Source organism: Teleopsis dalmanni, chromosome 2, assembly GCF_002237135.1.
Source record: "Teleopsis dalmanni isolate 2A chromosome 2, ASM223713v2, whole genome shotgun sequence".
NCBI lineage: Eukaryota > Metazoa > Arthropoda > Insecta > Diptera > Diopsidae > Teleopsis > Teleopsis dalmanni.
Window position 1 is genome coordinate 139,388,781 of NC_051847.1, and position 25,481 is coordinate 139,414,261.

Sequence of the window (25,481 nt, forward strand, 5' to 3'; positions counted from 1 at the left end):
AATGCTGGTATCCAAGGTAATGAAATAGCAGACAAACTTGCAAGAAGAGGCGCAGTCTCAAGAATGATAGGTCCAGAACCATTCTGTGATCTAGGTAAAGGAACTTTATCCATTCTTATGAATGGTGCACAGAAAAAAGAAGAAGAACTCTAGTGGGAAAGGCCACCAGAACTCTCACAATCTAAAATACTGTTAGGGACTTGCAACCTAAACCGCTTCAAAGATTGCATAGCACAATCAAAAAACAACCTAAGAATTATTGCGGGATTATTGACCGGTCACTGAAGAGTAAGGTCACGAGTAAGTCACGAGTAAGGGGCACAATAGATCTTTTAGGTCGCAGTGCACATTCCAAAACGTAGACAATGTAATTGCAGAGTTAGGATTTAGATATATTAGGTGTACTGGTATGAAGTGAGCGTATAGATACAAATGTTCCGACAGGGAACATTTGTTGTGAACGAGCCATTTTTTTTTTGTTTGTTTGCTATGACATGTGTGAAATATATTTAGTATACATCAAGTCATTGAACAGACAACATCATATTTTTTCATTGTGTTAAAAATGTCGAATGTACCAGAAAGTGATGATTTGCGGTATATAAATTGGTAAAACTAACTAGTGACAAATATATTCTACTTGGATTAATAAGGTACATTCTGTTGTTCCAAAATTGCTCGTAAAACCATTTCGTACATTTTCATAATCTTCTTAACTTATCCTTGTCAATACTTGGTATCTTAGTTAAATTCTATATTAGGTACTGATTCAGATATTTTTGCCTCGATAAAAAACAACAAGCGGTACAACTAGAAGAAAAATTTTTTTGCCGTTCAATCTTAACTTCTGCTTTAGCCACTTTTGTCCTAATGCAATTTGACTTTTAAACTTGTTAGACACATATTCGTATATAACTATAATTTCTTTACCGCGGGTACTGCTATAATCATTTAAAAAAGCGTTGTAAATTACTTTAATGCACCCTATTTCCGATTTTATTTATTTCACTCTGGATCAATATATAAAAATGTTAATACCATGATCACTCTGGTAGCGACAGACTAGGGGCTCTCAATCATTGGCCTACACCATTATCACCATTGGGTCGTAAAATATTGTATTTTCGCCTTTAACGACATTTTTTGGTAAGTTAATGGTATTAGTATTTGCAAAAAACATTGGGAAAACATTTAATGTATTCTTGTAAAACACATTCAATATTTATATGATGCGCAATACGTTTTGGACTGAGAAACTCTGGTCTAGACTACTAGTTCTGTAGAAAGTGCTTTATATATTAAATGTTTTTAAAAGGTTATAACTTGTTGTAATATTTGAAATATCCAGATAAGTAGTTTTGAAAAAATTATGTCTTAAACATTAGCATCTATAGATTTCTCTGATATCCGTTACTTCGTTTAGTGTTGAAAATTAGCCCTCGTTTCTGATCGATTTCTCTATTATCTTTTTTATATAAAGAGTTTTGAATTCAATCGATTTAGCAATATAGTTTAGTACTGCATATTGTGAAATTAGTGGTACATATCTATAGCTGCTAAGTAATGCGTTCTTTCTGAGGAGGTCAAGGCACATAGGCTACCTGACCAACGATCTTAACCAGCTTAACTGACTTAACAAAAACAGCTGTAGTCAGATTTTTTGTGACTGTCAAGCTGGAAAAGCTTGATCTGAGTCAGAAAATAATATTGTGCCGGAAGCATTTGCTAATACTGTATGATATTAGAAAACTTTAAACGAAAAACATTCGGAACTTCTTTTGTTCATTAAGAAAAATTGTTAACACAATAAATCTACTTGATTATGATGCTTCGTTTTATTTAAAAGAATGTTGTACTTCTATTTTGACAGACAATGGTCTTGGAATTATTTTAAAATGTGCAGGTTAATCTTTAAATTAATTCTGTGAATAAAAATTTTGGAAACATGGTACAGACAGTAGCGTACGCAGAGGGTATTTTGGGGTTCAAATTTGTTCTAAAATAATTCGATCATTTCATACTACATTTAATGGGTTTCTTTCAGTTAAATGTGTTCCTTAGAATTAGTTTCCAAACACCACCTCTAAATGAGTCCAATTTGACACCATTGAGAACATACGTATGTAAATTCTCTTTTCTAAAAATATACTTAGGTTTACATAAAACTATCCTAAAACAATTTAAATTAATTAAATGAAATAATTGAGTTAAGAAGAGAAAGACTTACTCATATTTGGTACACTTTTTGATAATTTCTTCAATAAAAAGTGTAAAACGAAGTAAACAACTTTTTAGTTGGCGCCTAACTGCAAAGTACCCTTAAGAACTTCCTTATTACCGAGCAACAACAAAAATACTAGATTGCAATAATTTAAGCAACAATGTTTCATTTTAGATTCTTTATTTTTTCTTACGGCATGCAGATCGTATGCATAGTATCTTTAAACTATCTGTACTTGCTGCATCCTTCGCATTCAACTATGGAAAATTAAAAACTAAATGCATTCATTGTGCATGTAGCAGGAGCAAAAAAAAAAAAAGAAAAAATGGAAAAATAAAATAAAAAAATGGTTTAAAAAAAGGAAATAATAAAAAAGTACAAAAGGCAAAAATATTTAAAAACGTAAAACTAAATAAAAAACTATAAAAAAATTTAATAAAAAATGATTAATGTACGCGCAGCTGAAAGAGGCGAATGGGTGAAACAATATGGAATATAGAAAAAGCCATGTGGAATCATTTAAAAATTTAACAGCAACCCAAGTTAACCCCAGCAGCGGAGTGGCCATCTTGTTAGTCGCACTTAAATGTTTGAGTGTTAGTCCCCACTGCATTGGCAATAGGGGTTATGGGTCGCATAAACACATAAACCCACAGACCAATATGTACCCATTTTTTTTTATTTAAGTTGGAATTACTTGGCCTGGTAAGAAAGGCAGTATAGAAAGGAATAATGTGCTTAGCGTAGTTATCGCTATGGTTAACCGGTTGGGCGGCAATTTTAAGTTGCGGACGACGGCTGCTGCCATTGTTTATTATTTGCGAAACTGATACTTGGCAATAAATGGAGTAAATGATGCGCATTAAGGTAAAAGTTTTATGGCTGTTGTTAGGATAATTAGATTCTGAAGTGTGTTTGGTTAGAAAGTGGAAGAGACTAACCAAGGCTACCATATCTTTTGTCAAAATAACACGAGAGGGATGATTAATTTTTATTAAAATAATTTGTAAACTAACGTTTTTTTTTAGTTTCACGACTAATTCATTATTGACGGTTGATATTAATCATTTAAAATCGTTGTTATATAAATGGTATATCGCATAGGTACATATATTCGATAAATCGTTTTTAGAAATTACGTATGTCCATTATTAATAATTGTACAACTTTACACAAACCTTCTAAACGTTATGCGATATTTTCAAGATACTGAAAATTTTATTAAGAAATATAATAAAAAACACGACTAAGAGAACCGGTTTTAATATATATTTTGTTTATCAAAATCCAATCAGTAGTTTTATGGCCAATTTTGTACTTCACTTCTTTTTAATTAATGCCACATATTGTAATTATTATGATTATTGCATATCGTAACGTACCGTAATGTATACGTTTGGTCATAAAACCTACTGTCACTTTTTAAATAATAAAAGTGTACCGTACTGCATCTGTTTTTCTTATTTTAGATACCATAGTAGCTATGGTTATCGCATATCGTACCGTACCGTACCGCATCTGTTTGGCTATGAACCTCATTATTATTTTTTTTATAAAAAAATAGCTGCCACTTTTTATGCCACAACGTCAGAATTTGGTTTTTCAACAAAACTTATACGACTATATAAAATGCTGTTAAGTAGCATCATCTACTGAGTTAGCATTGGGAAGAAATATTCTAAGTTGCCTTGTCATGTGATTTTTTTCAATCAAAAGAAATGATCTGGTGCTGGATTTATCAGCAGATTTGACCTGTATTGGCACAATATTCTACGAAAGTCAGAGTGGCCTTTTCTAACTTAGAAAAACAAACGAAACAAATCAGAGGTCCTCTGGTAAAGACGTTTCTATCAATAAATAATTTTCCTTAGCGTCATTAAGAGACCCACGTCATTGTTGACATCTATAAGTTCGAAGTTCTAAAAGAAACTAGCGCAGACACCAAAAATGATGTCAGCTTAAAGAATCAAAGAAGAATCACACTTGCGAATAGAGTATACTTTAGACTCAGTAGGCAATCAAGAAATAAAATTCTCTCTGGACTAACAAAAGTTATGCTGTACACGTCTGTTATCAGATCATTCCTGCTGTATGGTGTAGAGCCTTGGACAGTAACCAATAGTAATAAGATAATATAAACTCCCTTACACATTGGCGACGAGTATTGAATTGGATGAACGATGAATTAGATAGCTTTACGAGCTGTACCGTGACATCGACATAGTTAGGCGCATTCAAAATTTCAGGAGTTTCGCTGGCTCGGTCGAGTCGTGCGAATAGAAGAAAGTGCTCCGATTAGAAACTTGTCTATTTAGGCACCCGCTGGCGGAAAATGCGGTAGAGGATGTCGGCACTATCAACTTGCAATCTACAGATCGGGCTGTGGGTAGGGAGCTATGGAATCCGGTCAAGAACAATTTACGTTTATAGGGGTCAACTTAGTATCTAAGTATGCATTTACTTGTCATTTTTACTGTCTTTTGTTTTAAATTTATAATCAGCCCAAGTTGAGTATTGTAGGTGTGCGTGCGTGAATTGATGGGTCTTACTCTGTCAATAATATCCAAGATATTAAAATTAGTTTAATAGTTTGTATTTTTTTCGAATTTTTATTGAGGCACGGAAATAATTTTAAGTAAGCCAATGAATGCCTGCCTTACCTACTTCAGTAAATGTTAGAAATGCAGATAGAGTTCAGTTTAGTGGAACTGCAGAATATATATTTAATTTAAGAGAAATACTTAAATATTTATGTATAATGATAATTATAAATTATATCACAACATTAAAAAAAATATTAACTGACACTTTCCAAATGAAGTAACAATTCTTACTTAATTTTAATGCAATTCGTTCGTAATAATTTTTGAATGAAGAAGGTATTTGAAATACCGATTTTACTACAACTTTTGTAAGGTAAAGATATAAAAACATGTTAAATTGTATGTAACAATTAAGAGAGAAAAAGGAAATTTTTAATGCCAGAAATAACAAAAACCGACCTTGTAATTTTATTCCACATTTTTCTACCCAAAACTTTTTACTGTAATTTTTCTATTTTACTGGTATTTCTGTTCAGATTTTTATTTTAATACAATTTTATTTTTTGTTTAAATAATTCACTTGCATTGTGTTTCACATTTTAGAGAGTTTGCCATATAAATACTTATTTGTGGCACCCTATACTCATGGATGCAAGAGTATATTATCTTCTGAGTATGAGAGAGTTTAGAGGAATTGTATATAATGTTGAAGAAGCAAGCTTTTTAACAATGCTTGTAAAAACCATGCTGATGTTTAGAATATAATGTGAACTAGTATACCCGTTGGGTAACAAAATTCAAAATCATCTATATTCTAAAATTTATCTGTAATAAACATCACAATATACAAAAATACAACTTTGAATTCACATCCCAGGATTGCATTATTCAAATATTATAAACATGGGGCTAAAATGGGAAAGAGAATGAAATATATACAAGTTTAAATTGAGAACGAGTATTTCTTTCCAACAGAACCTTTCAGGTTCGAGTCGGTTCCTTTCTGTCCCGTGATTTTCACATCGACGCCGGCGTCCCCTGGGGCTCGGTTCTTGGACCCCTCCTTTTTAACCTGTTTATAGCAGACATTCCGCTTCCGCGGACCCCTATTAAGCAAATCTGCTTCGCAGACGACTGTCTTGTCTTCATGCGATTGTCTAATCCTTACCGAGTCTCCAATGAGCTTAATGCTCACCTTAAATCTCTTTTCGACTACTATACCAGGTCGAAGATTAAACTCAACCCCTCCAAGATCTCTGTCATTGCCTTTACTGGCCAGGAGCGTGATAGTCCCAGAGGTTTTAGCACCTCTAATATTAAGCTCAGGCTCTCTAATTCAGCTTGTTCAGCTTGTTATGTTTGAAGACATACCCAGCTTAACTGCAAAGTTAAGGTGCTCTGCTACATGGAGTTTATTCGTCCTCTCCTCACTTACGCTTCTTATTTGGTCAGCCAACACTTCCACTCATATAGAAAGAATCCACCTGTTTGAACGGAAACTTCTTCGCGATTGCACTAACTATAAGCGCAAGCCTAATGGCAAGCACTTCTCCATATCCATTATATGGAGAAGTGCAAGCCAAGATCACTCGTGTTGACGAGTATTTTCTGTCACTCATATGTAGGTATCTCACCCGGCTTCATGACCTTCCCCCCGACGTCTCTACCCCTTTCACCCTCAAAGAAGACCTTGTTCTAGCATTGAGCAATAAACTCCCCAATACCTGAACCATTACTTCGATGAAGTGGACCATAACTTCTCCACTATCCCCTTATATAACCGCGGCTTTCGTCACCCTAGTTACAAAGTATATTGTTGATCCCACCCCCGCTAGTTAGTTGTAACCCCTCCCCCATCTATATCGCCCGTCCTACCTAGTTCATGCCCTTGCATTCAGATTTAGATGAGCTCAAGTATTAAGTCTATTTTCTCATTCCTCTCTCCTATGATTACTGGAATGAAGTTTTCACATTTGGGTGGTTTTAGTGGGTTTAAGTCTCACACTGTGACTTTCGATGCTTTCCACCTACTGCAAAAAAAAAAAGTATTTTGTGCGATACCCGTAGTAGCGAAAACGATGACATTAAATTAAAAAAAATAACAATATGCATTACCATATACTATCTACCATATATATATATCATATACCTATATACGATATACATAACATATATCATGTACGCATAAGGCTGCCTTTTAGGTCTTGCACCTAACAATGAAAACACTTTGCTTAATCAGAGAAAATGGATTTATTGTTTTTCAAATAATCAATATTTTAATCAATATATGATCAATACATTTTATTGAATCAATTTTCGAAACAGTTTTGCCACTTCGAAGTTAGTATTTCCAATACTAAGCTTTTGAATGTCTAAACGGCTTGTTCGGGTGTAGAAAAACGCTCGTCACGCGATATGACCAGTTTTTCTGAAAACACTTGCTTGGAATTTTTGCGTCCGTGAACCACCATATTTTTCAAATCTAATTGTATATTCATATTTTTATAAATCCATTTTTTTATATACAAATCTTTCTGACAGTTGAATGTTGAATGTATGTATAAAATTGAATGTATGCTAATGTATGTATACATAAGCGCTAATGTATTATAAAATGATTAACTGATATTCCAAGCTAGGGTATTAGTAGCAGATCTAACTGCAGTAGTATTTTTGTTAAAATCACTATTAAGGCATTTATATGGAAGAAGACTAATAAAGTCACAGAGATTTCCTGGTTTTCTATGTCAGGAATAACGTTTCAAACTCTCCTTAAAACTGCTCTATTTAAAGCTGCTTATGCCTCCTACAATATTTATTCAGAGGTTTTATACTATCTGGAAGCATTATTGCCCAACAGGTCAATGCTTCCCTTACAGCTTGCCAGTATAACCTAACTTAGCCAAGTAACAGTATCATTTTACTAGTTCTACTTAGATTTTTTATAGTTGCTTTATAAAGAGTTACTATTGTTGGTCTCGACCTATGTTACTACACCTCCAAATTGTATACAACTTAACTAAAATTCAAGTTGACCTCTTGGAAATGCAAGACAATGAAAGAAAGAACGTTTGCAGTAAAATTCACAAAACCAACCACTTGAGTTGATTCAACCAAACTTTGTAATGAGCGTCATATTTACTAGAAAGCAAATTATTCTCAGAAATAAGAACTAACATAAATATATTTAAACACTTGAAAATTGTTAAAGTTTCAGTTTTATTTTAGTAAACAATGTGAAACTTAAAAAAATATGAATAATGGAACATATAAATATAATGGAACATATAAATGTCATATGCAAAAGAGCAAGAAGATTAAAAGTACTAGTAACAGTTACCATTTCCGGTAACTAAGGTATCCGTCAAGTATCTACTTCACCTTGTATAAATGTATTTAGTTTTTAAAAATATATTCTCAGAGTGGGTAATAGGTTTACCGAGAAATTGTGTCTTTAGTTCGTAGCAATTAAATTTTATTGAGGTTTATGAAATATGAGCTGATGAAGGATATATTCTCTCATATGCATGAAATAAATTTTTTTAAATTTTATAAAAAAATCACACAATCAGAAAAAAGTGTACCGAAAGGTAGTAAATTTGATTATTTGTTTTACCAAGATTTTAATTAATTAAGCCGGTAAAATCGGTTTATATAGCAATTATTGTAGCTGAATTTCATCTATTTCTTTTTTTTCTTTTAATTTTTATTTCAATTAATTGATTGTGTCACCCAATTTATTGCATATTGTACCATCTTATTTTTATCATATATGGTTTAAGTCGGGATCAACTTCATGCCATAAAAATTGGTAACCACGTTTCTGTGATGATGATGATAAATATCTATTCTCCTTAGTGGAGCATAGACTCTTGATCACGTTTCTGTAGCGATCCCCAAATATATTCCAATCACACTTCCATACCAAATTGTTCATTCTTGTGGATATAAAGATGTTTTCTGAGCAGAATATGGGGTTTCTTCACTGTGATAATATTGTTTATTTATGATGTCAGAAATGAGTTGCATCAGCCAAGGTTATGTTCACACAAAATAATGGAAAAATGGTTCATAGAAATAAAAAATTCGCATGCTATTAGGACATTATCCAAACAACTAATAAGTATTTTAGTGATAAATGCAAATTATATTTAAAAAAAAAAGTTGACTATACATGAAAATAAATATATGGATTCCATGTTAAAAGTAAAATATATAATTTACAAAAAAAAATAGTTTTTAATTTTTTTTTTAAATAGAATTTACATTATTCAAAAAACTTAACTTTGGTTGAAAGTTTCAGTTCCTAGTTTCAGTTCAAAGCTAGATAAGAGAGGTTCTATATAGGTGAGTCAAAACTTCAATAGTTTCAGCTTCAACTTTTAACTGTTAGATTGGATTCAAATAAAAAAAATATTTTGCATAAAACTAGTCAGGATTTTTTTAATTTATTGAAAAAAAAAACAATCTGTAAAATTGAATAAAGAAAATAATTAGAAATACAGGTTTACTAAAAGTACCGCTATCTTGAAGGATTCATGAAAAAAATATTTCCCACCGCAGTGAAAATAGGTCAACAAAGCTGGATGGGTTTGGCGAGCTAAATATACCAGATTTTTGAAGATAGTGATAGTATGACAGTGATCATACTGCTTCTAGCAGTATGAAGTCTCTTAAGGTATTTGTACTACAGTAAAGTAGATGCCGATATACCTATCATGGTGAATCCATATAGCAGTGTTCTGATATTAATTTTGAATACTCATATTAATTAATTTTGAATGGGATAAAACCTTATGTTCACATTTTTTTGAATTCAGGCAGATCAACTCGAAAAATGGAAAGAATTGGTTAAGTACAGCATTCAATTTAAAATTCAATTCAATCGTCAATTTAAAACCATTGGAAGAATTTGGATTATGTCAGAAATATTTTACTTTAGATAAAAAATATGTTGTGAGTAAATAGTAAATATTTGAATTATAAGTTGCATATACGAGTGAAGCTAAATTGTAGCTTATTTCAATTGGTTAGGTTAGCTAATAATAGACCACATAGGTTTATTAAATTAGATTTATGGTACAAAAGTAATTAATTTATTATTCTTTTATATTTATATTTTTAATTTTTTAGAAATTATATAATTGCTGTACATGTATTTCCGACTTTTATCTCAATTATCTGATTGTGTCATGCAATTAATTGCTTATTGTGCTATCTTCTTTTAATTATAAGTCATCAGGAATCTTTAACAAAGCTTAAGATGCACTTTAAAGAGAGGTATTATAGCTAATTAAGATATTTTAGATAGCAAGTTCGCAGTATGTATATGTCATTTGTAACTTAAAATGAAATTATTTTAAACAAAAATTCAAAAAACAAAGCATTTACAGAATTAAATGACAAGCCCAGTTGTGAATTAAAACTAAACTGAAAAAAAATATATCAATACTTAGAAAGCTAGTTGCATTTTAGGAAGTTAAGTGTTCTTATCAATAAAAGCAATTTGTGAAAGTTAATAACATAACAAAATGTATCGTTGTCATCCAACTACTAAACTTGGTGTTACCGGTCACTTGGGCAGACCCATAACAAGATACAATTCCATTGGAGAATATATTGTATCAAAGGAGAATGAAGAACATTTTAAGTAAGTTTCATCACTGTTTAACTAGTTAATAATTTGTTTTACTATTGACAACTATCTTCTAGAAAAGCTATTAATGAAGATGATACCACAGAGTCATTTGAGTCTCTTTATGCTAAGCGCGTTCAAGAATACGAAATTGCATTGGCTATGCAAAAGGAAGTTTTACAGCTAAATGAAGAGAAGAAAAAGCTTGATTGCTTACGTGTGGAGGAAGTTCGCAGAGATCAAGAACGACTTCGGCAGCGTTTCTTTGAGGTAACAAAAATATTGAAAGCATCACGGGAAAAGGAAACGAGAGCGGAAAACAGTCTACACGATGAATTAACTGAACAAAATGAGTGTAGGAGAAAAAGTGCTGCAACAAGAAAAAACATTCAAGTTTTGAAAGAGTTTTCAATACAGATGAAGAACACTGTGCGAGAGTATGGGTGCTATGAAGAACTACTAAAGAAATTTTTACGAGAGAATCCACATTATGAGAATGTTGATAATTTTATAAATTGTACTGATGCTCTTTGTAAGTCATTGAATATTGTATGAATTTATTATAGTCACCTATAAATGGTATTTTTTTAGTAATGTCGTGTAGTGATATAGAAAAACATAAAATGGAATTAATGCACAAATTGGATGAAAGTCGAAATGAATTGGTGGAATTGGTCCGACGTCAGGCTAGTATATTGATGCAAAACAAAAATGAATTAGACTTCTTTGTTCGGGCATATATGACAGCAAGGAATGAAGCTTTAATGGCCGAGGAACAGTTTCGAAAAATAAAAATGACGCACTCTCGCCATATGGTCGATCGGAATGCCATGTATGATGGGTTGTACAACTTATACTTACTTTTGTGTAAGAGGAGGAGTAAGTTTTTATTAGTTTTTTAATATACACAATATTATATCGGTTTATTTAATATAGTGATCGAACCAACTCTACGATATCATGAGGTACATAAAATAAGCATGTTTATAAAAGGGGAGTTCGAGGTCCTCAGAGGCGTTGCGATAAATTTAGAAAACTTGAAATGCTTCTGATTATTAAGAATAAATTGCAATATTTTTTAAAAAAGTACATATTTTTTGTGGTAATATTTTTTTATATTGAATTGATTTTTTTGCACATTCAATGAAAGATTTTAACTTATAATATATTATTATTATTTATACTCCTTTTTAAGGGCTAAAGTATTTAATAAAAGATTTTAATGTTTAATCTACTGTATAATATAAGTCGAAGTTCATTGTAATATGCACACTTGCCTCTTTGTGGCTAATATGTTCTTTGCTTTGCTGTATTGTTAATGGATTGGCGTAGTTCGGCAGTATTTCTCTTTTTGGGCAAAGATAGGAGTTTGGCTTACTGAGTTCCTATTTCATAAATTCATAAAGTATTTCATTTAAATATTATTAATAAGAGCAAAAAGTTTAATTTTTAAATTAGTTGTAAGTACCTGCCTATATTAGTTATTCATAAAAAGGAAGTAATGAAATACATCTATTAAATGGTTTTATAAAGTAAATAAATCTGCGAGGTATCATATTTAACGATGACTAATAACATAGTTCGGTTAAAGAGCATGTTCGTTTAAAAGAACGTAAATAGCTTTGACTTTGGTAAGTTACATGGGATGTTTCTATTCCAATATTCCTATATAAAATGAAAAACGGCAATAAGTGACATTGCAAGATTAAGAAAGTGTAGTCGATTTATGAGACTATTTTTGGAACAGAGCTTCTAGCAGTATGAAGTTTCTTAAGGTATTTGTACTACAGTAAAGTAGATACTGGAGAACACACAAATGACATAAATTCTTATTATTGGTCGATATACCAATCATGGTGAATCCATATAGCAGTGTTCTGATATTAATTTTGAATACTCGTATTAATTAATTTTGAATGGGATAAAACCTTATGTTCACATATTTTTGAATTCAGGCAGATCAACTCGAAAAATGGAAAGAATTGGTTAAGTACAGCATTCAATTTAAAATTCAATTCAATCGTCAATTTAAAACCATTTGAAGAATTTGGATTATGTCAGAAATATTTTACTTTAGATAATAAATATGTTGTGAGTAAATAGTAAATATTTGAATTATAAGTTGCATATACGAGTGAAGCTAAATTGTAGCTTATTTCAATTGGTTAGGTTAGCTAATAATAGACCACTTAGGTTTATTAAATTAGATTTATGGTACAAAAGTAGTTGATTTATTATTCTTTTATATTTATATTTTTAATTTTTTAGAAATTATATAATTGCTGTACATGTATTTCCGACTTTTATCTCAATTATCTGATTGTGTCATGCAATTAATTGCTTATTGTGCTATCTTCTTTTAATTATATGTCATCAGGAATCTTTAACAAAGCTTAAGATGCACTTTAAAGAGAGGTATTATAGCTAACTAAGATATTTTAGATAGCAAGTTCGCAGTATGTATATGTCATTTGTAACTTAAAATGAAATTATTTTAAACAAAAATTCAAAAAACAAAGCATTTACAGAATTAAATGACAAGCCCAGTTGTGAATTAAAACTAAACTGAAAAAAAATATATCAAAACTTAGAAAGCTAGTTGCTTTTTAGGAAGTTAAGTGTTCTTATCGTAACACTTAAGATTATCAATAAAAGCAATTTGTGAAAGTTAATAACATAACAAAATGTATCGTTGTCATCCAACTACTAAACTTGGTGTTACCGGTCACTTGGGCAGACCCATAACAAGATACAATTCCATTGGAGAATATATTGTATCAAAGGAGAATGAAGAACATTTTAAGTAAGTTTCATCACTGTTTAACTAGTTAATAATTTGTTTTACTATTGACAACTATCTTCTAGAAAAGCTATTAATGAAGATGATACCACAGAGTCATTTGAGTCTCTCTATGCTAAGCGCGTTCAAGAATACGAAATTGCATTGGCTATGCAAAAGGAAGTTTTACAGCTAAATGAAGAGAAGAAAAAGCTTGATTGCTTACGTGTGGAGGAAGTTCGCAGAGATCAAGAACGACTTCGGCAGCGTTTCTTTGAGGTAACAAAAATATTGAAAGCATCACGGGAAAAGGAAACGAGAGCGGAAAACAGTCTACACGATGAATTAACTGAACAAAATGAGTGTAGGAGAAAAAGTGCTGCAACAAGAAAAAACATTCAAGTTTTGAAAGAGTTTTCAATACAGATGAAGAACACTGTGCGAGAGTATGGGTGCTATGAAGAACTACTAAAGAAATTTTTACGAGAGAATCCACATTATGAGAATGTTGATAATTTTATAAATTGTACTGATGCTCTTTGTAAGTCATTGTATATTGTATGAATTTATTATAGTCACCTATAAATGGTATTTTTTTAGTAATGTCGTGTAGTGATATAGAAAAACATAAAATGGAATTAATGCACAAATTGGATGAAAGTCGAAATGAATTGGTGGAATTGGTTCGACGTCAGGCTAGTATATTGATGCAAAACAAAAATGAATTAGACTTCTTTGTTCGGGCATATATGACAGCAAGGAATGAAGCTTTAATGGCCGAGGAACAGTTTCGAAAAATAAAAATGACGCACTCTCGCCATATGGTCGATCGGAATGCCATGTATGATGGGTTGTACAACTTATACTTACTTTTGTGTAAGAGGAGGAGTAAGTTTTTATTAGTTTTTTAATATACACAATATTATATCGGTTTATTTAATATAGTGATCGAACCAACTCTACGATATCATGAGGTACATAAAATAAGCATGTTTATAAAAGGGGAGTTCGAGGTCCTCAGAGGCGTTGCGATAAATTTAGAAAACTTGAAATGCTTCTGATTGAGATTGTAATAAATTTATTAAAAATGTTTGTTTTTTATTGTTATATTTTTTGAAGATTTTATTACTAAGAATAAATTGCAATATTTTTTAAAAAAGTACATATTTTTTGTGGTAATATTTTTTTATATTGAATTGATTTTTTTGCACATTCAATGAAAGATTTTAACTTATAATATATTATTATTATTTATACTCCTTTTTAAGGGCTAAAGTATTTAATAAAAGATTTTAATGTTTAATCTACTGTATAATATAAGTCGAAGTTCATTGTAATATGCACACTTGCCTCTTTGTGGCTAATATGTTCTTTGCTTTGCTGTATTGTTAATGGATTGGCGTAGTTCGGCAGTATTTCTCTTTTTGGGCAAAGATAGGAGTTTGGCTTACTGAGTTCCTATTTCATAAATTCATAAAGTATTTCATTTAAATATTATTAATAAGAGCAAAAAGTTTAATTTTTAAATTAGTTGTAAGTACCTGCCTATATTAGTTATTCATAAAAAGGAAGTAATGAAATACATCTATTAAATGGTTTTATAAAGTAAATAAATCTGCGAGGTATCATATTTAACGATGACTAATAACATAGTTCGGTTAAAGAGCATGTTCGTTTAAAAGAACGTAAATAGCTTTGACTTTGGTAAGTTACATGGGATGTTTCTATTCCAATATTCCTATATAAAATGAAAAACGGCAATAAGTGACATTGCAAGATTAAGAAAGTGTAGTCGATTTATGAGACTATTTTTGGAACAGAGCTTCTAGCAGTATGAAGTTTCTTAAGGTATTTGTACTACAGTAAAGTAGATACTGGAGAACACACAAATGACATAAATTCTTATTATTGGCCGATATACCTATCATGGTGAATCCATATAGCAGTGTTCTGATATTAATTTTGAATACTCGTATTAATTAATTTTGAATGGGATAAAACTTTATGTTCACATATTTTTGAATTCAGGCAGATCAACTCGAAAAATGGAAAGAATTGGTTAAGTACAGCATTCAATTTAAAATTCAATTCAATCGTCAATTTAAAACCATTGGAAGAATTTGGATTATGTCAAAATATTTTACTTTAGATAATAAATATGTTGTGAGTAAATAGTAAATATTTGAATTATAAGTTGCATATACGAGTGAAGCTAAATTGTAGCTTATTTCAATTGGTTAGGTTAGCTAATAATAGACCACTTAGGTTTATTAAATTAGATTTATGGTACAAAAGTAGTTGATTTATTATTCTTTTATATTTATATTTTTAAATTTTAAGAAATCATATAATTGCTGTACACATATTTCCGACTTTTATCTCAATTATCTGATTGTGTCATGCAATTAATTGCTTATTGTGCTATCTTCTTTTAATTATATGTCATCAGGAATCTTTAACAAAGCTTAAGATGCACTTTAAAGAGAGGTATTATAGCTAACTAAGATATTTTAGATAGCAAGTTCGCAGTATGTATATGTCATTTGTAACTTAAAATGAAATTATTTTAAACAAAAATTCAAAAAACAAAGCATTTACAGAATTAAATGACAAGCCCAGTTGTGAATTAAAACTAAACTGAAAAAAAATATATCAATACTTAGAAAGCTAGTTGCATTTTAGGAAGTTAAGTGTTCTTATCGTAACACTTAAGATTATCAATAAAAGCAATTTGTGAAAGTTAATAACATAACAAAATGTATCGTTGTCATCCAACTACTAAACTTGGTGTTACCGGTCACTTGGGCAGACCCATAACAAGATACAATTCCATTGGAGAATATATTGTATCAAAGGAGAATGAAGAACATTTTAAGTAAGTTTCATCACTGTTTAATTAGTTAATAATTTGTTTTAATATTGACAACTATCTCTTAGAAAAGCTATTAATGAAGATGATACCACAGAGTCATTTGAGTCTCTCTATGCTAAGCGCGTTCAAGAATACGAAATTGCATTGGCTATGCAAAAGGAAGTTTTACAGCTAAATGAAGAGAAGAAAAAGCTTGATTGCTTACGTGTGGAGGAAGTTCGCAGAGATCAAGAACGACTTCGGCAGCGTTTCTTTGAGGTAACAAAAATATTGAAAGCATCACGGGAAAAGGAAACGAGAGCGGAAAACAGTCTACACGATGAATTAACTGAACAAAATGAGTGTAGGAGAAAAAGTGCTGCAACAAGAAAAAACATTCAAGTTTTGAAAGAGTTTTCAATACAGATGAAGAACACTGTGCGAGAGTATGGGTGCTATGAAGAACTACTAAAGAAATTTTTACGAGAGAATCCACATTATGAGAATGTTGATAATTTTATAAATTGTACTGATGCTCTTTGTAAGTCATTGAATATTGTATGAATTTATTATAGTCACCTATAAATGGTATTTTTTTAGTAATGTCGTGTAGTGATATAGAAAAACATAAAATGGAATTAATGCACAAATTGGATGAAAGTCGAAATGAATTGGTGGAATTGGTTCGACGTCAGGCTAGTATATTGATGCAAAACAAAAATGAATTAGACTTCTTTGTTCGGGCATATATGACAGCAAGGAATGAAGCTTTAATGGCCGAGGAACAGTTTCGAAAAATAAAAATGACGCACTCTCGCCATATGGTCGATCGGAATGCCATGTATGATGGGTTGTACAACTTATACTTACTTTTGTGTAAGAGGAGGAGTAAGTTTTTATTAGTTTTTTAATATACACAATATTATATCGGTTTATTTAATATAGTGATCGAACCAACTCTACGATATCATGAGGTACATAAAATAAGCATGTTTATAAAAGGGGAGTTCGAGGTTCTCAGAGGCGTTGCGATAAATTTAGAAAACTTGAAATGCTTCTGATTGAGATTGTAATAAATTTATTAAAAATGTTTGTTTTTTTATTGTTATATTTTTTGAAGATTTTATTACTAAGAATAAATTGCAATATTTTTTAAAAAAGTACATATTTTTTGTGGTAATATTTTTTTATATTGAATTGATTTTTTTGCACATTCAATGAAAGATTTTAACTTATAATATATTATTATTATTTATACTCCTTTTTAAGGGCTAAAGTATTTAATAAAAGATTTTAATGTTTAATCTACTGTATAATATAAGTCGAAGTTCATTGTAATATGCACACTTGCCTCTTTGTGGCTAATATGTTCTTTGCTTTGCTGTATTGTTAATGGATTGGCGTAGTTCGGCAGTATTTCTCTTTTTGGGCAAAGATAGGAGTTTGGCTTACTGAGTTCCTATTTCATAAATTCATAAAGTATTTCATTTAAATATTATTAATAAGAGCAAAAAGTTTAATTTTTAAATTAGTTGTAAGTACCTGCCTATATTAGTTATTCATAAAAAGGAAGTAATGAAATACATCTATTAAATGGTTTTATAAAGTAAATAAATCTGCGAGGTATCATATTTAACGATGACTAATAACATAGTTCGGTTAAAGAGCATGTTCGTTTAAAAGAACGTAAATAGCTTTGACTTTGGTAAGTTACATGGGATGTTTCTATTCCAATATTCCTATATAAAATGAAAAACGGCAATAAGTGACATTGCAAGATTAAGAAAGTGTAGTCGATTTATGAGACTATTTTTGGAACAGAGCTTCTAGCAGTATGAAGTTTCTTAAGGTATTTGTACTACAGTAAAGTAGATACTGGAGAACACACAAATGACATAAATTCTTATTATTGGCCGATATACCTATCATGGTGAATCCATATAGCAGTGTTCTGATATTAATTTTGAATACTCGTATTAATTAATTTTGAATGGGATAAAACTTTATGTTCACATATTTTTGAATTCAGGCAGATCAACTCGAAAAATGAAAAGAATTGGTTAAGTACAGCATTCAATTTAAAATTCAATTCAATCGTCAATTTAAAACCATTGGAAGAATTTGGATTATGTCAAAATATTTTACTTTAGATAATAAATATGTTGTGAGTAAATAGTAAATATTTGAATTATAAGTTGCATATACGAGTGAAGCTAAATTGTAGCTTATTTCAATTGGTTAGGTTAGCTAATAATAGACCACTTAGGTTTATTAAATTAGATTTATGGTACAAAAGTAGTTGATTTATTATTCTTTTATATTTATATTTTTAAATTTTAAGAAATCATATAATTGCTGTACACATATTTCCGACTTTTATCTCAATTATCTGATTGTGTCATGCAATTAATTGCTTATTGTGCTATCTTCTTTTAATTATATGTCATCAGGAATCTTTAACAAAGCTTAAGATGCACTTTAAAGAGAGGTATTATAGCTAACTAAGATATTTTAGATAGCAAGTTCGCAGTATGTATATGTCATTTGTAACTTAAAATGAAATTATTTTAAACAAAAATTCAAAAAACAAAGCATTTACAGAATTAAATGACAAGCCCAGTTGTGAATTAAAACTAAACTGAAAAAAAATATATCAATACTTAGAAAGCTAGTTGCATTTTAGGAAGTTAAGTGTTCTTATCGTAACACTTAAGATTATCAATAAAAGCAATTTGTGAAAGTTAATAACATAACAAAATGTATCGTTGTCATCCAACTACTAAACTTGGTGTTACCGGTCACTTGGGCAGACCCATAACAAGATACAATTCCATTGGAGAATATATTGTATCAAAGGAGAATGAAGAACATTTTAAGTAAGTTTCATCACTGTTTAATTAGTTAATAATTTGTTTTAATATTGACAACTATCTCTTAGAAAAGCTATTAATGAAGATGATACCACAGAGTCATTTGAGTCTCTCTATGCTAAGCGCGTTCAAGAATACGAAATTGCATTGGCTATGCAAAAGGAAGTTTTACAGCTAAATGAAGAGAAGAAAAAGCTTGATTGCTTACGTGTGGAGGAAGTTCGCAGAGATCAAGAACGACTTCGGCAGCGTTTCTTTGAGGTAACAAAAATATTGAAAGCATCACGGGAAAAGGAAACGAGAGCGGAAAACAGTCTACACGATGAATTAACTGAACAAAATGAGTGTAGGAGAAAAAGTGCTGCAACAAGAAAAAACATTCAAGTTTTGAAAGAGTTTTCAATACAGATGAAGAACACTGTGCGAGAGTATGGGTGCTATGAAGAACTACTAAAGAAATTTTTACGAGAGAATCCACATTATGAGAATGTTGATAATTTTATAAATTGTACTGATGCTCTTTGTAAGTCATTGTATATTGTATGAATTTATTATAGTCACCTATAAATGGTATTTTTTTAGTAATGTCGTGTAGTGATATAGAAAAACATAAAATGGAATTAATGCACAAATTGGATGAAAGTCGAAATGAATTGGTGGAATTGGTTCGACGTCAGGCTAGTATATTGATGCAAAACAAAAATGAATTAGACTTCTTTGTTCGGGCATATATGACAGCAAGGAATGAAGCTTTAATGGCCGAGGAACAGTTTCGAAAAATAAAAATGACGCACTCTCGCCATATGGTCGATCGGAATGCCATGTATGATGGGTTGTACAACTTATACTTACTTTTGTGTAAGAGGAGGAGTAAGTTTTTATTAGTTTTTTAATATACACAATATTATATCGGTTTATTTAATATAGTGATCGAACCAACTCTACGATATCATGAGGTACATAAAATAAGCATGTTTATAAAAGGGGAGTTCGAGGTTCTCAGAGGCGTTGCGATAAATTTAGAAAACTTGAAATGCTTCTGATTGAGATTGTAATAAATTTATTAAAAATGTTTGTTTTTTTATTGTTATATTTTTTGAAGATTTTATTACTAAGAATAAATTGCAATATTTTTTAAAAAAGTACATATTTTTTGTGGTAATATTTTTTTATATTGAATTGATTTTTTTGCACATTCAATGAAAGATTTTAACTTATAATATATTATTATTATTTATACTCCTTTTTAAGGGCTAAAGTATTTAATAAAAGATTTTAATGTTTAATCTACTGTATAATATAAGTCGAAGTTCATTGTAATATGCACACTTGCCTCTTTGTGGCTAATATGTTCTTTGCTTTGCTGTATTGTTAATGGATTGGCGTAGTTCGGCAGTATTTCTCTTTTTGGGCAAAGATAGGAGTTTGGCTTACTGAGTTCCTATTTCATAAATTCATAAAGTATTTCATTTAAATATTATTAATAAGAGCAAAAAGTTTAATTTTTAAATTAGTTGTAAGTACCTGCCTATATTAGTTATTCATAAAAAGGAAGTAATGAAATACATCTATTAAATGGTTTTATAAAGTAAATAAATCTGCGAGGTATCATATTTAACGATGACTAATAACATAGTTCGGTTAAAGAGCATGTTCGTTTAAAAGAACGTAAATAGCTTTGACTTTGGTAAGTTACATGGGATGTTTCTATTCCAATATTCCTATATAAAATGAAAAACGGCAATAAGTGACATTGCAAGATTAAGAAAGTGTAGTCGATTTATGAGACTATTTTTGGAACAGAGCTTCTAGCAGTATGAAGTTTCTTAAGGTATTTGTACTACAGTAAAGTAGATACTGGAGAACACACAAATGACATAAATTCTTATTATTGGCCGATATACCTATCATGGTGAATCCATATAGCAGTGTTCTGATATTAATTTTGAATACTCGTATTAATTAATTTTGAATGGGATAAAACTTTATGTTCACATATTTTTGAATTCAGGCAGATCAACTCGAAAAATGAAAAGAATTGGTTAAGTACAGCATTCAATTTAAAATTCAATTCAATCGTCAATTTAAAACCATTGGAAGAATTTGGATTATGTCAAAATATTTTACTTTAGATAATAAATATGTTGTGAGTAAATAGTAAATATTTGAATTATAAGTTGCATATACGAGTGAAGCTAAATTGTAGCTTATTTCAATTGGTTAGGTTAGCTAATAATAGACCACTTAGGTTTATTAAATTAGATTTATGGTACAAAAGTAGTTGATTTATTATTCTTTTATATTTATATTTTTAAATTTTAAGAAATCATATAATTGCTGTACACATATTTCCGACTTTTATCTCAATTATCTGATTGTGTCATGCAATTAATTGCTTATTGTGCTATCTTCTTTTAATTATATGTCATCAGGAATCTTTAACAAAGCTTAAGATGCACTTTAAAGAGAGGTATTATAGCTAACTAAGATATTTTAGATAGCAAGTTCGCAGTATGTATATGTCATTTGTAACTTAAAATGAAATTATTTTAAACAAAAATTCAAAAAACAAAGCATTTACAGAATTAAATGACAAGCCCAGTTGTGAATTAAAACTAAACTGAAAAAAAATATATCAATACTTAGAAAGCTAGTTGCATTTTAGGAAGTTAAGTGTTCTTATCAATAAAAGCAATTTGTGAAAGTTAATAACATAACAAAATGTATCGTTGTCATCCAACTACTAAACTTGGTGTTACCGGTCACTTGGGCAGACCCATAACAAGATACAATTCCATTGGAGAATATATTGTATCAAAGGAGAATGAAGAACATTTTAAGTAAGTTTCATCACTGTTTAATTAGTTAATAATTTGTTTTAATATTGACAACTATCTCTTAGAAAAGCTATTAATGAAGATGATACCACAGAGTCATTTGAGTCTCTCTATGCTAAGCGCGTTCAAGAATACGAAATTGCATTGGCTATGCAAAAGGAAGTTTTACAGCTAAATGAAGAGAAGAAAAAGCTTGATTGCTTACGTGTGGAGGAAGTTCGCAGAGATCAAGAACGACTTCGGCAGCGTTTCTTTGAGGTAACAAAAATATTGAAAGCATCACGGGAAAAGGAAACGAGAGCGGAAAACAGTCTACACGATGAATTAACTGAACAAAATGAGTGTAGGAGAAAAAGTGCTGCAACAAGAAAAAACATTCAAGTTTTGAAAGAGTTTTCAATACAGATGAAGAACACTGTGCGAGAGTATGGGTGCTATGAAGAACTACTAAAGAAATTTTTACGAGAGAATCCACATTATGAGAATGTTGATAATTTTATAAATTGTACTGATGCTCTTTGTAAGTCATAGCATATTGTATGAATTTATTATAGTCACCTATAAATGGTATTTTTTTAGTAATGTCGTGTAGTGATATAGAAAAACATAAAATGGAATTAATGTACAAATTGGATGAAAGTCGAAATGAATTGGTGGAATTGGTTCGACGTCAGGCTAGTATATTGATGCAAAACAAAAATGAATTAGACTTCTTTGTTCGGGCATATATGACAGCAAGGAATGAAGCTTTAATGGCCGAGGAACAGTTTCGAAAAATAAAAATGACGCACTCTCGCCATATGGTCGATCGGAATGCCATGTATGATGGGTTGTACAACTTATACTTACTTTTGTGTAAGAGGAGGAGTAAGTTTTTATTAGTTTTTTAATATACACAATATTATATCGGTTTATTTAATATAGTGATCGAACCAACTCTACGATATCATGAGGTACATAAAATAAGCATGTTTATAAAAGGGGAGTTCGAGGTCCTCAGAGGCGTTGCGATAAATTTAGAAAACTTGAAATGCTTCTGATTGAGATTGTAATAAATTTATTAAAAATGTTTGTTCTTTTATTGTTATATTTTTTGAAGATTTTATTACTAAGAATAAATTGCAATATTTTTTAAAAAAGTACATATTTTTTGTGGTAATATTTTTTTATATTGAATTGATTTTTTTGCACATTCAATGAAAGATTTTAACTTATAATATATTATTATTATTTATACTCCTTTTTAAGGGCTAAAGTATTTAATAAAAGATTTTAATGTTTAATCTACTGTATAATATAAGTCGAAGTTCATTGTAATATGCACACTTGCCTCTTTGTGGCTAATATGTTCTTTGCTTTGCTGTATTGTTAATGGATTGGCGTAGTTCGGCAGTATTTCTCTTTTTGGGGAAAGATAGGAGTTTGGCTTACTGAGTTCCTATTTCATAAATTGATAAAGCGATGGCTATTCTATTACTATTCTTTTGTAATTTTGTATATGCCTTCCAGAGTTTGAGTAGCAGATTCTAAAATTGTGGTTCTAATATTTGTTCATCAACTTTCTTCAACTCTCTCAGCATTGTTTGCTTTTATATTTTCTGCAGTTGGCTAACATTAGTCTTAATACAATTGTTTTATTATCTACACATTTAGAACCTTTTTTAATTAGTTGTAGTACTGCAGATTGATGGTGTTGTTTCTAATGCATTCTAATTGGAAGCATAAGTTTGGATTGGAAGCAATTCATAATATCTTATAAATGTACATTTAACTTTAAAAATTTATTTATGTTCATCGTTTACTCCTAATGGTTATCGTCCTATTACATATTCAACTTCGCTATTTATGTTTTCAATACTGAAACCTAAGTTCAGATTTCCATCGTCTGGTGATCGATAAATGTACGTACTAGAAGAACACCATCTTTATTAAGATAATATAACTTAGAAATAATAATAATATAATTTCTTAAATATCTTTAAATTTGAGTCTATTGCTTCAGTGAGTTCCTTCTACCTTATATCCTTTATACTACATATAATATATATATATATTATCCTTACACATACAAGTTTTTTACTAATAAAAAAAGTTCAACGTTCTTAGATGATTTCAAGCATCTTTAAATGCAGTTTTTTTTCAGTTGTAAGTAAGAAAATTGTTTCCAAGTGCATTTAACTACACTTTCAACAATTTTCACTTCATCCTTTTTGTGCATATTTATTTATTTTTAAACTATTTTCAGAAAGTTCTTGCACTTTTCTTTGAAAAGTTTTTGTGCATACCCTTTTCATGATTTATATTTGTTTATATATCGGAACGGATTTATGAAAATTTTGCTCTATGTTAGCGGGGGCGTATGGCTCACAAGAGTTCACATATTTTTTAATGAGCAGGATTTATATTGCGGGCGCCATAAAGTATACTTAGAAAATCTCGCCATAGCATTAGTTGACAATGTTTGTTGAGGTGCCGTTAGAGGATTCACTCCTGCATTGTTAAATGTAATGAGTTTCTTTTAAAGCATATAAAATCTGCACAACATACGGACGGTTGCAAATTTAAGATCCAAAAAGTAGAACTTAGTTGAAATAGGTCACTAAAATGCGAATGCATGTTTTTAATTAATTCTCATAGGAAATGGTGCTAATAGCAATTTGTAGAAAGGTGTTTTTTGAACTAATTAAAATGGATGTACTCATAATTTAAAATAGATTTTAAGAATTGCGGTTGTCTATATGTAGAAATTTTTAATGTGAATGTAACTTAATTGTTCTTTTATATTTATTTTTGTGTTTATTTGAAATTTTATATTAGAAGTTAATATAGTCATTATGGGTTGTGTCCAAGATCTGTCTCGTTTTTTTTTGCATTTTGGCGCTTGTCAGATGTGAAGCTGAAATAGGTTTCCTGGTATTCTATATTTTTAACTTAATGAAGGTTTAGCATTTTCGTGAATACCTTCTTATGATACCGAATAGAATATCTTTTTTGAAGTGTAATCACTCTCACGACATATTCTAGTTGGAAGTCAGTTCGTTTGACTATTGAATTTTCGTGTGATATAGGTAATGCTCTTCTTTCTTCTTTCATAAAATGTTATTCTTTATTAACGTAGACAGGACCAAAGATTTTGAGTAAAATATTTCTCCCGAAAACTTGTAACATTCGTTCAATGTTAATATCTACTGGGCGAGCATCTATGCCATTTTATAATGCCAGGAAGATGTATATATTTGTTTTTATTAGTTAAGAGAGAGTTTTATTTCGCGATTGTCTAGATGACTATACAACCCATCACAACACTTTTTGGCAGAAGTCATTCTTTGTCTTTCAAGAACAATATTGTTACATTTGTTAATGTTGTTTCCAATTATTATAGAGTATTGAATTAGCATGCAAGGAGTCTTAAGCAGTCACTTAGCAGTGATTTATAAACAGTCCAGCAAATATGTTATATGCATAGAATTCACATGATACTTAAATGAATGAAGTAGTAGAAAGATAGTGTATGGAGAGCTTTTTAGGAAAATTAGCAGATGGAAGATATATTTAAAAACATTTTCCAATACAAAAACAAATAACGTAAATAGTTAAAGAAAATAAAAGAAACAGTTGAAAAGAAAGGCCGGGAAGGAGATTTAGACTTGGTTCAAAAACTAAAAAAAAGAATTGCTCAAATGCATCAAAGTAAGTTATCTAGAAAACTGCATCGAATGAGGAGTAAAAGGATAGTGTTTAGGAA

At 30.3% G+C, this 25,481-nt stretch overlaps 5 protein-coding genes across 5 annotated transcripts; all 5 read left to right on the forward strand.

The window, feature by feature from the left end:
* Positions 1 to 10,211: 10,211 nt before the first annotated feature.
* On the forward strand, positions 10,212 to 11,451 carry LOC119682538. The gene is made up of 4 exons (XM_038096002.1): positions 10,212 to 10,414; positions 10,477 to 10,931; positions 10,991 to 11,278; positions 11,336 to 11,451. Exons 1-4 carry the CDS (start codon positions 10,296 to 10,298, stop codon positions 11,449 to 11,451), a joined length of 978 nt encoding a protein of 325 aa, XP_037951930.1. The 5' UTR covers positions 10,212 to 10,295.
* Positions 11,452 to 13,008: 1,557 nt separating this feature from the next.
* LOC119682107 lies at positions 13,009 to 14,253 on the forward strand. The gene is made up of 4 exons (XM_038095463.1): positions 13,009 to 13,202; positions 13,265 to 13,719; positions 13,779 to 14,066; positions 14,124 to 14,253. The coding sequence occupies exons 1-4, from the start codon at positions 13,084 to 13,086 to the stop codon at positions 14,237 to 14,239; spliced, it is 978 nt and encodes a 325-aa protein (XP_037951391.1). The 5' UTR covers positions 13,009 to 13,083; the 3' UTR covers positions 14,240 to 14,253.
* Positions 14,254 to 15,817: 1,564 nt separating this feature from the next.
* Positions 15,818 to 17,105, forward strand: LOC119681763. The gene is made up of 4 exons (XM_038095039.1): positions 15,818 to 16,053; positions 16,116 to 16,570; positions 16,630 to 16,917; positions 16,975 to 17,105. Exons 1-4 carry the CDS (start codon positions 15,935 to 15,937, stop codon positions 17,088 to 17,090), a joined length of 978 nt encoding a protein of 325 aa, XP_037950967.1. The 5' UTR covers positions 15,818 to 15,934; the 3' UTR covers positions 17,091 to 17,105.
* Positions 17,106 to 18,669: 1,564 nt separating this feature from the next.
* On the forward strand, positions 18,670 to 19,957 carry LOC119681751. The gene is made up of 4 exons (XM_038095024.1): positions 18,670 to 18,905; positions 18,968 to 19,422; positions 19,482 to 19,769; positions 19,827 to 19,957. Exons 1-4 carry the CDS (start codon positions 18,787 to 18,789, stop codon positions 19,940 to 19,942), a joined length of 978 nt encoding a protein of 325 aa, XP_037950952.1. The 5' UTR covers positions 18,670 to 18,786; the 3' UTR covers positions 19,943 to 19,957.
* Positions 19,958 to 21,540: 1,583 nt separating this feature from the next.
* On the forward strand, positions 21,541 to 22,807 carry LOC119682040. The gene is made up of 4 exons (XM_038095381.1): positions 21,541 to 21,739; positions 21,802 to 22,256; positions 22,316 to 22,603; positions 22,661 to 22,807. The coding sequence occupies exons 1-4, from the start codon at positions 21,621 to 21,623 to the stop codon at positions 22,774 to 22,776; spliced, it is 978 nt and encodes a 325-aa protein (XP_037951309.1). The 5' UTR covers positions 21,541 to 21,620; the 3' UTR covers positions 22,777 to 22,807.
* The last annotated feature ends 2,674 nt before the right edge of the window (positions 22,808 to 25,481 follow it).